General features: G+C 46.6%; 1 protein-coding gene across 1 annotated transcript; it reads right to left on the bottom strand.

Annotated features, from left to right (window-relative positions):
- Positions 1 to 904: 904 nt before the first annotated feature.
- Positions 905 to 8,015, bottom strand: LOC143119654 (collagen alpha-4(VI) chain-like). Its single transcript, XM_076281273.1, has 8 exons — positions 7,946 to 8,015; positions 7,061 to 7,699; positions 6,246 to 6,827; positions 4,751 to 5,665; positions 3,539 to 4,099; positions 2,800 to 3,450; positions 1,806 to 2,384; positions 905 to 1,119 (listed from the first exon to the last, which is right to left on the bottom strand). Exons 1-8 carry the CDS (start codon positions 8,013 to 8,015, stop codon positions 1,100 to 1,102), a joined length of 4,017 nt encoding a protein of 1,338 aa, XP_076137388.1. The 3' UTR covers positions 905 to 1,099.
- Between the last annotated feature and the right edge of the window lie 4,551 nt (positions 8,016 to 12,566).

Genomic DNA, 12,566 nt, shown 5'->3' with positions numbered 1-12,566 from the left:
AAGTTCTCATAAGGTGAGTGAAAATGGTAATTTCAGATGTTTTTGTCAGCACTTCATAAACCTCTCATAGTTTGAGAACTTTAAATTATTTGTAGGATATTGCTTGTTCACAACTTGAGCTGTGTAGGCAAAGACACAGAGTTCAGAGTTCACACATTTTGAATAAAATATACTTTTGGGACTCCCTGCTAATACTTTTGGGAATGCTTACGTCTTTTTATTAGTATTTTCATCTGTAGTTTCATTTGAGCTACATTTTACACTGATATGGCATGATGGCAATATAAACACAGCTAACAATGGTATTAAATTGCAGTAGCCTACATGATTAAATGTAATGGAATATTCAACTAAAGTAGACTGCTGTTGTTCAAAGTTCTAAGATATTTATGGTTACTGATATACTCCGAGTCTCTGGCCCTCTCTTAGAGCCAGGCATAGCGAGCTGGCCCTCAGAAGAAAAAGTTTGGGGACCACTGTTTTAGAGTGTTTAAGTGACAATACTTTTGAGCCCCTGCATGTTTCTCATGCATCTACTATTTTCCAAATTAAGCACTTACTCTATGAACAGAAGAGAGTGGACTAAGATCGAACAGCAATGACACGACTACTGTAGGCCTGATTTAAATTTGTACCATGCCATAGCCTGAGGTCGTTCCTTTTTTCATCAAGCCATAATCCATCCATATATTCGGAACTTGCAAAAAGACAATCCTTTGGACATTAGCCCAGACTACTTGAAATATCAGCAAAATCGTATATGGAAACAGAGGGTGTGAATGTGAACAGGCTTGTGAACTTGAACTGAAGTTTAGTTAGACACTCATTTAATTAGTGTCACGCATGACGTGGAGATTAGAGATTAGTTTGAATAATGAAGTGAAACCACTCTGAACCCCAAATATCAATTCAACAAATTACTTTAATGACACAATGACACATTTATAGGCTACTGTTTTGGACACCCTGTCATGACGGGCAGCCAATATCGCAGGATGCATGTCATTGGTTTATTCTAATTCACTTCACCAGAGAGGTCTCGCCCATATCAGAGCCCCAGCCTTGACGTAGTTTACCGTTTCCCGCTCCGCCGCCAAACTCAGGGCCTTAGACTCACATCTAAAAAACATGAAGTACATATTAATATAATCTTAAATAAACCTAACCTTCCAAAAATAAGTTACTTCTTTTTTCTACTTAAAGGGGAACTATGCAGCTTTTTTAGCTTAATTTCCGTTAACTTAACAGCCTTGAAGTCATTGAAATGGTTATATGACTTTTTCCGGGTTGAATGGTGGCCGTCTCGCCTAGCCTTAACGTCTCTGAGCAGAAAAACCAGCCTTGCAACTTTGGTCCGGTAAGCTGCTGGCCTCAGAGTCAGAAAGTCTTGCGGTCTCGCAATGGAACAAATTGCTTTACGGCACTACACACATACACGCCAGGCACTGGCTAGAACAAGGTGGCGATGAAGTTTCTCAGACATTCGTCATGGCAAAGCCGGCGAAAAGAAGCCAAAAGTGAGTAAACCGTTGGCGGAGGAATAGGGAGAGAAGAAACAACAGACTGGCAGAGCGAGGAGTGTTGTAAAATATATACTCTGAAGCTGTAGGGGGAGCTCTGCTCTGTAGAGAAAACTGTGAGCAAAAAGCGAGAAAACAGCAAAATTTCCAAAACTGCATAGGGTCCCTTTAACAAGAAAAAAACGTCGAAACCTTCAAAGCAACAGAACTACTGTACATAATCCAGCATAAATGGGAGAACTGAACTGCCTGAGGCTGTTCATGTGGTCAGAAAAGAGAACTTACTTTGTTTGTCGTCTTCGCAAAGCTCTTTGGAGATCTTCTTTTGTAGGGTCTTCAAAGCATCAAAATTGTCCACATAAAAGACCCTCTTATTTTTGCCTCCCGTCATTACCTGCAGCTCAGTCATCATGGCTCCAGCCACCCCAATGCCATATATCATGATGCCTTCACTCAGGACCTCTAGAGACGATACAGGAAGCAATTCAGGGTCTGTGGCAGCTCCATCAGTAATTACAAAAAGGATCTGGGGGACTTTTTTCTCCCGACGGCCACCATACGATTGTCCAAAGTAGTCCAGTGCATAGCGAAGAGCAGCACCAGTGGAGGTGATTCCTCCTGGCTGGTTAAGGTTCGCTATGGCATTCCGTACTTCCTCTGCGGTTTTGAACTGGTTCAGAGTGAACTTTGACTCTGCGGCGGTTGAGTAGACAATGGCCCCAAAACGGACATGGTCCTCACCGACATTCATGCTGTCAACGACTGACATCATAAAGCGCTCCATGCTCTTGTATTGATCCGGAAAAATACTGGATGAGCCATCCACTAGGAAGATCATATCCGCCACCTGAGTTGTTGAACAATCTACAAGGGAACAGAAACACACTTGTAGTTGTGTGTGTGTGAGAGAGAGAGAGTGAGAGAGGGAGAAATTGAGAGGTAGACAGTGGTGGAGAGAGAGACAGAGGGAGAGATTGTGAATGGGAGTGGTGGAGAAAGTGATAGAGTGATGGAGAGAGAGGGATAGAGAGTGAATGAGAGATAGAGAAAAAGTGATGGAGATAGAGGGATTGAGAGAGGGAAAGTGATGGAGGTGAAGGGACAGAAAGAGAGTGACTGATGGCGGTAAAGGGACAGAAAGAGAGAGAGTGATGGAGAGAGTGATGGAGGTAAAGGGACAGAAAGAGAGAGTGATAGAGAGAGAGAGTAATGAGGTAAAGGGACAGAAAGAGAGGGAGAGTGATGGAGGTAAAGGGATAGACAGTGTACAACTACTTACTAATGACAGTATTGTCAGTAGTGTCTGGCATGTGAGTGGTGTCTGGCTTGTAAGTAGTGTCAGGCTTGTCTGGCTTGTAAGTAGTGTCAGGCTTGTCGGGCTGACAGATCTTAGGCAAAATATCACTCTCCAAATTCTGGAGGGCATCAAAGTTTGTCTCCATAAACAGCCTGCCCGGGCGGCCACTAATCTCCCTCAGCTGGGTGACGTTGGCGCGCTCCACACCAACGGAGTAGATGATGATGTTCTTCCTCCTCAGAGCTCGCACGGGCCTCACCACATCATCCCGTGCCTCTCCATCGGTCAGAACGATGAGGATCTTTGGGACGCCGGGACGCCCGCCCTTCGAGGTGTCAAAGAACTGTGAAGTGAGACTGAGAGCTCCACCAGTCAGAGTGGTCCCACTCAGCTGCCGCATGAAGTTCACCGTCTGCAAGAAGCCCCTGAGAGTTTGGGGGGCGCACAGCGTGTACTCCACCCTTAGGGTGCCGCTGTACTGCAGCAGACCCACACGCACAGCGTCGGGATGGACCTGGATGGAGCGCTGAATCAGCACATTGATGAATCTCTTTATCTTGTAGAATTCATCCGAGTCAATGCTCCCAGAGCCGTCCACCAGGAATATGACATCAGCCAGCATGTTCTTGCATGCTGTGGAGGATAAATCAAAGATTGGTCAAACTAATTTGATCCACAGAACAGCTTGGAAATAATAATTTTAAAAAAGCATTTAGTTCACCTGCTTGAGAGCATATGTCTTTCACAATATCATCCTTCATTGGTATGAAGGCATTAAAGTTATTAATTAAGTACTTCCTCTTAGGGTCACCAGAAATGTAATCCAGCTCCCTCTCATTGGCACCCTTCAAACCAATGGCATAGATGGTGATTCCCTGCTGGCGAAGCCGCTTTGCTGGCACTTCAACACGGTCATGTGAGTTTGCATCTGTTATTACAATGAGGTACTTGGGAACCGCATGACCACGGTCCTCCATAGTTTCTTTAAAAAGTGGACTCATGAAATTTAAAGCATGTCCGATGTAGGTGTTACCACCGGTTTTGTGGACAGCGATCACAGCGTCCTCCAGAGACTCTCTGTCTGTGTATTGAGACAGTCTGAACTCCAGCTTTGGACTGTTTGAAAACTTTACCAGGCCAACACGTACTTTGTGCGGGCCAATACGAAACATCCATATGAGCTCCAAAACAAACTTTTTAATATGCCGAAAATCCTTGTAGCGAATGCTGGTTGAGTGGTCAATCAAGAAATAGATATCTGCTTTGTCTGTTTGGATACAGTCTAATAAAGAAACACACATAACACATTATGACTATACACATATACATATTAGCCTGATTACATTTGGTATAAGCTCATACATGACTGATCAGACAGACAGATTTTTTTCTATTGTGTTACATGTTCTTTTTCTCTATTTCTGATATGTTGCTGATTGGATCATAAACGGCCACAGCAACGAAGAGGAATGACTGATTCTTTTTTATTATTGTGTTACATGTTCCAAATGTAAAGCACTTTGAGCTGCATTCTGTGTATGAAAGGTGCTATACAAATAAAGCTTATTATTATTATTATTATTATTATTATTGTTAAATTTACAATCATCAGAAACAAACTGCTTAATAATCTTACTGAAAATCACAGAAAAAAACTAAAACTATTTCTACATCGATTTTGTGTCCTCCCAGCTCATGAAGAAAGCACATCTTGACCAACACTGGTTTACCAGGCCATTGCCTTTTTCACTGGTTGTAATACCAATATTATCCAGCAGAGACTGCTCACCAGTAACATTATATCACAATAGTGGCAGAGATGATGAGACAAGTCTTGAATATAACTCTTGTTTGTTTTCAGTCACCATATGAGATTAAACTGGCCAGCATTTCACACAGTTAACCATCACAAGTCAATTATAACAGTACTTACCATGAGAAACTTTGGGGATCTTCTCAGAGTCAAAAAGTATCTTGATGTCTTGTTTAGTATGTTGACTGTATTGTCCATTATTATTATGTCCACCTTCTGATAAATGACCTGCACTACCTTCGGAACAATGAGAGGTCTGAGGAGGAGCAGGAGGAGTTTTGGCCACAATCACGTTTGTTGGATTTTTGGGCTCCTTTGTGGTCACCACAATGGTCGGATTCTTGGGCTCCTCCACGGTCACAATGGTCGGATTCTTGGGCTCATTCCCGGTCACCACAATGGTCGGATTCTTGGGCTCCGCGGTCACAACGGTGGTGCAGAGCACATGGACGATCATCTGAGAGATGCCCTGAATCTTCTCTTTGACAGTATCTTTGATGTCGATGGTATTGTCAGCAGTAGCTATGCCTTGTATTATCTGTTGAGTGCATTGTCCAATAAAGACATAAGACTGTGTTGCAATGATTTCAAGCTCCACCCGGTCAGCTTGGTCAAGCCCAACAGTAAGTACAGTCACACCTTGATCTTTAATAACGTTTGACGCTTCCATCACATTATCATCTGATTTCCCCGAAATAATGAGCACCAAATACTGCTTATATCCTCGGGTGCCATCCTCCAAGGAGAAAAAATTATGGCTGGCATAAGATATTGCTCCTCCAGTTTTACGCATCTGACTACCTGTCAATGTAAACCTTTTGATATGATCCACAACTTCAGATTCAGAGGTGTACTGGTCCAGCTGAAACTCCACAGAAACAGTAGACCCATACTGAGCCAGGCCCATGCGATTGCCTTCCTTGTTTACATTGAGTTGGTTGGCTAGTCGAATGAGCATTTCTCTTATGGCCTGAATATGGGACTGAGCTGAACTGTCCACAAGGAAGAAAACTTCAGCATATTTTGGTGCTAAAACTGAAACAAGTCATAAAAACTGAATTTTACAATACTGCCATAACCATCCAATGTGGATATAATATCGTACATTAGACAGAGAAGGAAGGAAAAATATAATTACAATGGAGATGCATAAATAATGTAGCCTACAATATCTTCCTTAAAGGTGCTATAGGCGATGCAGGGTAACGTCACTTCTGTTGACTCTGTTCTGTTTAAACAAAACAGAGAGCTAGCTCGCGACTCTCCCTCTCCCTCCCGTGCAATTGAAACGGTCCCAAATACGCATCTCGTCGGTGATTTGCTGGAACAGTTTGTTATGTTTTTATGGGCAAGGTTGGCCCAAGTTGTTTTGTGGCCGTTTTTGGAGCCTAGGCTGTCCACGGAGACCGTGTTTTTTTACAGTGTATTCGGGCACAGGCAGCTAGCGGATGGTGAGGTGATGTTAGCTGTATGTGACAAAAAATGTTTTAGGTTAGAAACCGCGTTGCAACGCTTATAGCACCTTTAAGATAGTCCTAGACAAGCCTTTTATCATTCGGACCAAATTGATCTGTAAGTGTCTCTGAGAGCTGTGAGGAACACAATCATACTCTACCCTGTGCTTGAATCTCCACCGAGGTGCAAACTGTTTTCCGCATGTTGTCCATTACTTTCTGCAGCTCCTGGTAGTCGTGGATGCTGATCAAGAATTGCTCGCTAGGACTGCTAGCGACTGTTCTTAGCTGTGCAGCATCATAGTATCCAACACCAACGGCGAAGATGACAACCCCATGGCTCCGTAACTTTAGGGCTGGCTCAGCCACTGCATCCATGGAGGCGCCATCTGTTATCACGATGGCAATTTTAGGAACACTGTCTCGGCTGCCCCCCTCTGGGGTAAAGTAGTTTTTCTGAAGGAAGGTAAGGGCACTGCCCAAATAAGTTGCTCCTTTATGATACTGAAGTTGGTCAATTTTGTCAAGTGCATCTTTGACGTTGTCATGATCCTTCAGCAGGAACTCCTGGTAGGTTTGATGATCAAACTGTGCTAGGCCTATGCGCACCTGGTGTTTGGCTACAGGTAGTCCACTCACAAATGACTTGAGGAACTGCTTCATCTGGTTAAAGCTATCGTGACCAATGCTACCCGAGCAATCCACAAGGAACACAATGTCAGCAACGGTTGCATGCTGACAATCTGAAAGGATAGAAAGAGGAAAAGTTTAACTTAGCAAGTATTGCATCATATTACACTGAAGAGGTAGGCTACTGATGTGCAGAATGATTTCTTGTACAATCTACTAGAATGTTATTATACAACTCTTATCCTGCTTACTCTGACCATTTCCTCCCTTGTAACTTATAGTATTTGTATTTACAAAACATGCAACCAACCAAAATGATCACGTCATTGTAAATGAATGGCATTACCTGTAGAAACCTGAGTTATGGTCTGACTGATGACCACCGGAGTGGTGTGACTTATGACCTCCTCCACCTCGAAGCACAGCTTCTGGACGATCTTCTGAGTGATGCCCTGAAGAGCAGTGAAGTCAGAGACGCTGTACACATGCTGGTCCTGAGGTTCACTGGCAATCTGTCTCAGCTCCAACTCAACTGCATCTTTGACACCGATGGCATAAACGATGATCCCCTGATTCTTTAGATCCATCGCATGTGGCCCCACATCGTCGTCTGCCATGCCGTCTGTGATAACAACAGCTATCTGGGGCACTTTTTCACTGGCACGGCTTCCTGCACTTTGCACAAAGTGCTCCTTCAGGATGAAGTTCAGTCCCTTGCCAGTTAGTGTTTTCCCCATCATATAACCCAGCTTGTCAATGTGCTCAAGAATCTGTGCTTTATTCTGATAGGTGTTGAGACTGAACTCTGTGTGCATAATGTTGCTGTACTGCACCATGCCAATACGGACATGATCAGGACTAACATCAAAGCCGTTGACCAGAGTGTGGAGGAATTCCCGGATACGCTGGAAGTTCTCAGTTCCAATACTCTCAGATCCATCAACCAGGAAGACAATATCAGCGACAGTCTTCTCTTCTATACATTCTGGGAGAAAGATACATTCTCATCAAAATAAAAGAGAAGCTTTCAGATTAACAATAGTCAAATTACAATTTTTACCAATGTCAGAAAGTACCTGAAGTTCATAAAACAAATCAAATATGTTATGTACTGGAAATATACGTACCATGTACAGGAAATATATGTACCATGTACTGTTCATCTATAATAAACTGAATTGGAAATATGTGTACCATGTACTGTTCATCTATAATAAACTGAATTGAATACCTGTTGATGCACTGAGGAGAAAACAAGATGCTACGATGACAGCACCAAAAAGAACATTTGTCTTCGCCATGTTAACGACGTCCTGTGCTTCCGAAGTCCTGCAATAATAGGAGGGGTAAAGCACAATGATTTTATCAAAGGAACTAGTATTTTGACTCCACATGTATGGACATAGTGGTGTTAAAGTACAGACAGGGAGACCCAATAGCAGTTCCTTTCAGTGCTTTTATTATTTTGCACGTGGACGACAAAAAATCCAACAAAGGGAAAAAGCTCAGAAGTTAAACTGGTTGTGGTCCATATAAAAGTCAACAGAAAAAAAACAAACTCAAAAGACTGCATAAGCAAATGTCCACAGTAGTACAGGCAGTTCAAAGGGCCAAAAACAGAGAACTTCACAAAAATTCCAAAAGGCAAAATGATGAGCTTGGCAGTCAGAATCCAACAAGGGGACACACAGAGGACTTACTGAACGGAGCACACTCTCAGAGACGGACAGACAACCTGACACAGAGCACAGGGTGAACCGAGCTTAAGTAGGGGAAGCGATCAAACAATTAAGCCAGACCCATCAGGGGCAGGTGGCAAACAATTAAACACTCAAGGGGGGGAAAACAAAAGCACATGGGAGAAGCAGTACACAAAGGGGCCACAAGAGGGCAGGCATAAAAGTAAACAAAGGAAGACAGCTAATGACAGATAGTGACAGTACTCTCCCCCCGAAGACGCCCCATGGCGTCACTTAAGAGTCAAAAAGTCTCTGGCGCTTGAAGTCAGCAATGAGAGATGGGTCCAAGATGTGACGGGCCGGGATCCAGCACCTTTCCTCAGGGCCGTAGCCCTCCCAGTCCACGAGGTACTGGAGACCCCGACCCCTCCGCCGGACATCCAACAGACGGCGCACAGTGAAAGCCTCCCCGCCATCAACTAACCGGGGAGGTGGGGGGGGTTTTGGGGAAGGGTGCATGGGGCTAGTGATGAAGGGCTTGATCTTGGACACGTGAAAGGTGGGATGGATGTGGCGGAGGGGGAAAGGGAGCTTGAGCCGGACTGCAGAGCGGCTGATGACCTTGGCGATAGGGAAGGGGCCAATAAAGCGAGGGGATAGCTTGCGGGATTCAGTCTTGAGGGGAAGGTCTTGGGTTGACAACCAAACGCGCTGCCCTTGACGGTAACGGGGTGCTTGTGAGCGGTGCTTGTCAGCCTGCCTCTTCATTCTGGAGGAAGTGCGGAGTAGAGCAGAGCGGGTGAGCCTCCATGACCGCCGGCAACGGCGGACAAAGGCTTCAGCGGAGGGGACCCCCACTTCTCCCTCCTGGTCCGGGAAGAGTGGTGGTTGATAGCCCAGGGAGCATTCAAACGGGGACCGACCAGTGGAGGAGGAGATGTGGGAATTTATGGCGTACTCTGCCCACAGTAACTGCTCACTCCAGGTGGTAGGATTCTGGGAGACCAAACAGCGCAGAACTGTCTCCAATTGCTGATTGGCCCTCTCGGTCTGGCCATTCGTCTGTGGGTGAAAACCAGAGGACAAGCAGACAGAAGCACCCAACAATTTGCAAAAAGCCCTCCAGAAACTAGAGGTGAACTGAGGACCCCTGTCCGAAACCACCTCAGAGGGTAGTCCATGCAGCTTAAACACATGCTGTATCATTATTTTGGCAGTGTCTTTAGCAGACGGTAGGCCAGCAAGGGGGATGAAATGTACTGCTTTGGAAAAGCGATCAACAACCGTGAGAATGGTGGTGTTACCAGCAGACGGGGGCAACCCAGTGATGAAGTCGATGGAAATATGGGACCAGGGCCTCTTCGGAATAGGTAAGGGTTGTAGCAGTCCAGCAGGTGGGCGTGTGGAGGACTTGTTCTGAGCACAGATGGAGCAAGCGGCCACAAAGGTGTTGGTGTCCTCCCTCAGGGTGGGCCACCAGAACCGCCGGGCGATGAAGCTGAGGGTGCGGTTGGACCCAGGGTGACAGGAGAGGCGTGATGAGTGGCCCCACTGCAGTACCTGTGAGCGGACAGAGGTAGGAACAAAGAGAAGGTTAGGAGGACACTGACTGGGGATTGGATCATGGCCCTGGGCAGCGATGACCACAGATTCAATCTCCAGCTTCGCAGCCCCAATAATGCGACGTAAGGGCAGGATGGTGTTGGCCTCCTTGGGATCTTCATCTGTGCTGAATAGTCGGGACAGAGCATCAGGCTTCACGTTCTTGTGGCCAGGGCGGTAGGAGAGAGTGAAGTCAAACCTTGTGAAGAACAGTGACCAGCGAGCCTGCCGAGGATTGAGTCTCCTTGCAGAGCGGAGATACTCAAGGTTCCTGTGGTCTGTCCAGACGAGGAAGGGTTCACTGGCCCCCTCCAGCCAATGCCTCCATTCCTCAAGGGTCAACTTTACGGCTAACAGTTCCCGGTCACCGATGCTGTAGTTCTGTTCTGTGGGAGTGAGGCGGTGGGAGAAAAAGGCACAGGGATGAACCTTGTTGTCCTTGGCAGATCTTTGAGACAGCACAGCTCCCACACCGATATCAGAAGCGTCAACCTCCACTATGAACTGTCGGGCAGGGTCTGGATGGACTAGGACTGGGGCTGAAGTGAAGCGTTGTTTCAGGGCCTGAAATGCGTTCTCAGCTTCAGGGGACCAGTGGAACTTGATCTTGGACGAGGTCAAGGCGGTGAGGGGAGCCGCCAGGGTGCTGTAACTTCGTATGAAGCGCCGGTAAAAGTTGGCGAACCCGAGAAAACGCTGAAGTTCACGACGAGATGATGGTGTTGGCCACTCCACCACTGCCTTGATCTTGGGATAGTCCATCTTGAGAGTTCCGGCTGAGACCACGTATCCAAGGAAGCCCATGGTGTCGCGATGGAATTCGCATTTCTCAGCTTTCACAAAGAGCTGGTTCTCGAGTAGTCGTTGGAGGACTCTATGGACATGTGAAGTGTGCTCAGAGAGAGATCTGGAAAAAATCAAGATGTCATCCAAAAAGACAAAAACAAACTGATTAAGCATGTCTCTTAGCACATCGTTGACCAATGACTGGAAAACGGCAGGGGCATTGGTCAGTCCAAAAGGCATTACCAGATATTCATAGTGACCCGTGGTGGTGTTAAAGGCTGTTTTCCATTCATCTCCCTCTCGAATGCGGACTAGATGGTAGGCGTTTCTTAGGTCCAGTTTAGTGAACACAGTGGCTTCTTGCAGTAATTCAAAGGCAGAGGACATTAAAGGAAGGGGGTACCTGTTCTTGACGGTCATGTCATTGAGACCTCGGTAGTCAATACAGGGTCGAAGTGATCCATCCTTTTTCCCAACAAAAAAAAATCCAGCACCGGCAGGAGAGGAGGAGGGTCTGATGATGCCCGCTGCCAGAGACTCTTGAACATATTTATTCATGGCCTCAGTTTCGGGACGAGACAGAGAATACAGTCGCCCTCTAGGAGGGGATGTGCCAGGGAGCAGATCAATCGCACAATCATAGGGGCGATGTGGGGGGAGGGAAGAGGCTCTGGACTTACTGAAAACTGCCTTGAGGTCCAGATATTGAGACGGGACTGCTGAGAGGTCTGGAAACTCCTCCGCTGGATTGGAGACAGGAGACTGTGTCTGCGCCTGGAGGAGACATTGGGAATGGCAGAGAGGACTCCAGCCCACAATAAGTTTATTTGCCCAGTCAATGTGTGGATTATGCTTCACTAACCAGGGGTGGCCAAGAACTATAGGAGCTTGAGGAGAATCAATAACATAAAAGGACAACTGTTCATGGTGATTACCAGAAAGGCATAGACTCACCGGCTCACTGATGTGGGTGATGTTGGCCAGCCACCGACCATCCAATGCATTAGCCACCAGGGGTCTGTGAAGGGCAGTAGTGGGTAGTTGCAACTGGGTCAAAAGGGAGGCGTCAATGAAGTTCGCCTCAGCCCCCGAATCCACCAGAGCCATCAATTGTTGTTGGAGACGGCCGAAGCTCAAGGTGGCCGGGAGGAGAGAATGTTGCGCAGAGGAGGGTGTTATGGCCGTCACACTCACCAGTACCCCTCTAGCTACTGATGAGCGCTGGATTTTACTGGGCAGGAAGCGATGAAGTGCCCTACCTGGCCACAGTACAGACAGGATCGATTGGTCATTCGCCTCTGTCTCTCTGCTGGGGTCAGGCGGGCATGGTCCACCTGCATAGGCTCTGGGTCGGAAGTGCTGGTAGTTGGCTGAGTGGTGACCATGTTGCTGGCCGGTCTGGGGCGAAAGGAGAAGGATCTTCTACCCGGGCGCTGTTGTAGCCTAGTGTCAACTCTGATGGCTAGGTCGATCAACTCCTCGCAGGTTGATGGGAGATCATGTGACACCAACTCATCCTTGATTTCATCCGAAAGGCCATTCAAGAAGGTGTCAAAGATGGCTCCCGCATTCCAGGAAGTGGATGTTGCCAGGGTCTGGAAATCAATGGCGAACTCTGAAACAGACCGGCGGCCCTGACGCATGTGTAGCAGCTCCCGTGCAGCCTCATGGCCATATTTAGAGCGGTCGAAGACTCTCTTCATCTCGTTAGAGAACTCACGGAAGTCCTCACAGACCGGTGACTCTGCCTCCCATAACGCTGTTCCCCATTCTCTTGCTCGACCA

The sequence above is a fragment of the Alosa pseudoharengus genome, unplaced genomic scaffold, assembly GCF_046254945.1.
Source record: "Alosa pseudoharengus isolate Yale_2024_CS ecotype anadromous, Long Island Sound unplaced genomic scaffold, YU_APseudo_1.1 YU_APseudo_1.1_scf_12, whole genome shotgun sequence".
Classification (NCBI taxonomy): domain Eukaryota; kingdom Metazoa; phylum Chordata; class Actinopteri; order Clupeiformes; family Clupeidae; genus Alosa; species Alosa pseudoharengus.
The sequence above is the reverse complement of the archived record's forward strand: the minus strand, read 5'-3'. Positions and strand labels throughout refer to the sequence as shown.

Coding starts and splice junctions, on each gene's coding strand:
- LOC143119654 (XM_076281273.1), bottom strand. CDS start 8,015: ATGGCGAAGACAAATGTTCTTTTTGGTGCTGTCATCGTAGCATCTTGT. Junction 6,828..7,060: donor CATAACTCAGGTTTCTACAG/GTAATGCCATTC, acceptor CTATCCTTTCAG/ATTGTCAGCATGCAACCGTT. Junction 1,120..1,805: donor TTGCGAAGACGACAAACAAA/GTAAGTTCTCTT, acceptor CATGTTTTTTAG/ATGTGAGTCTAAGGCCCTGA.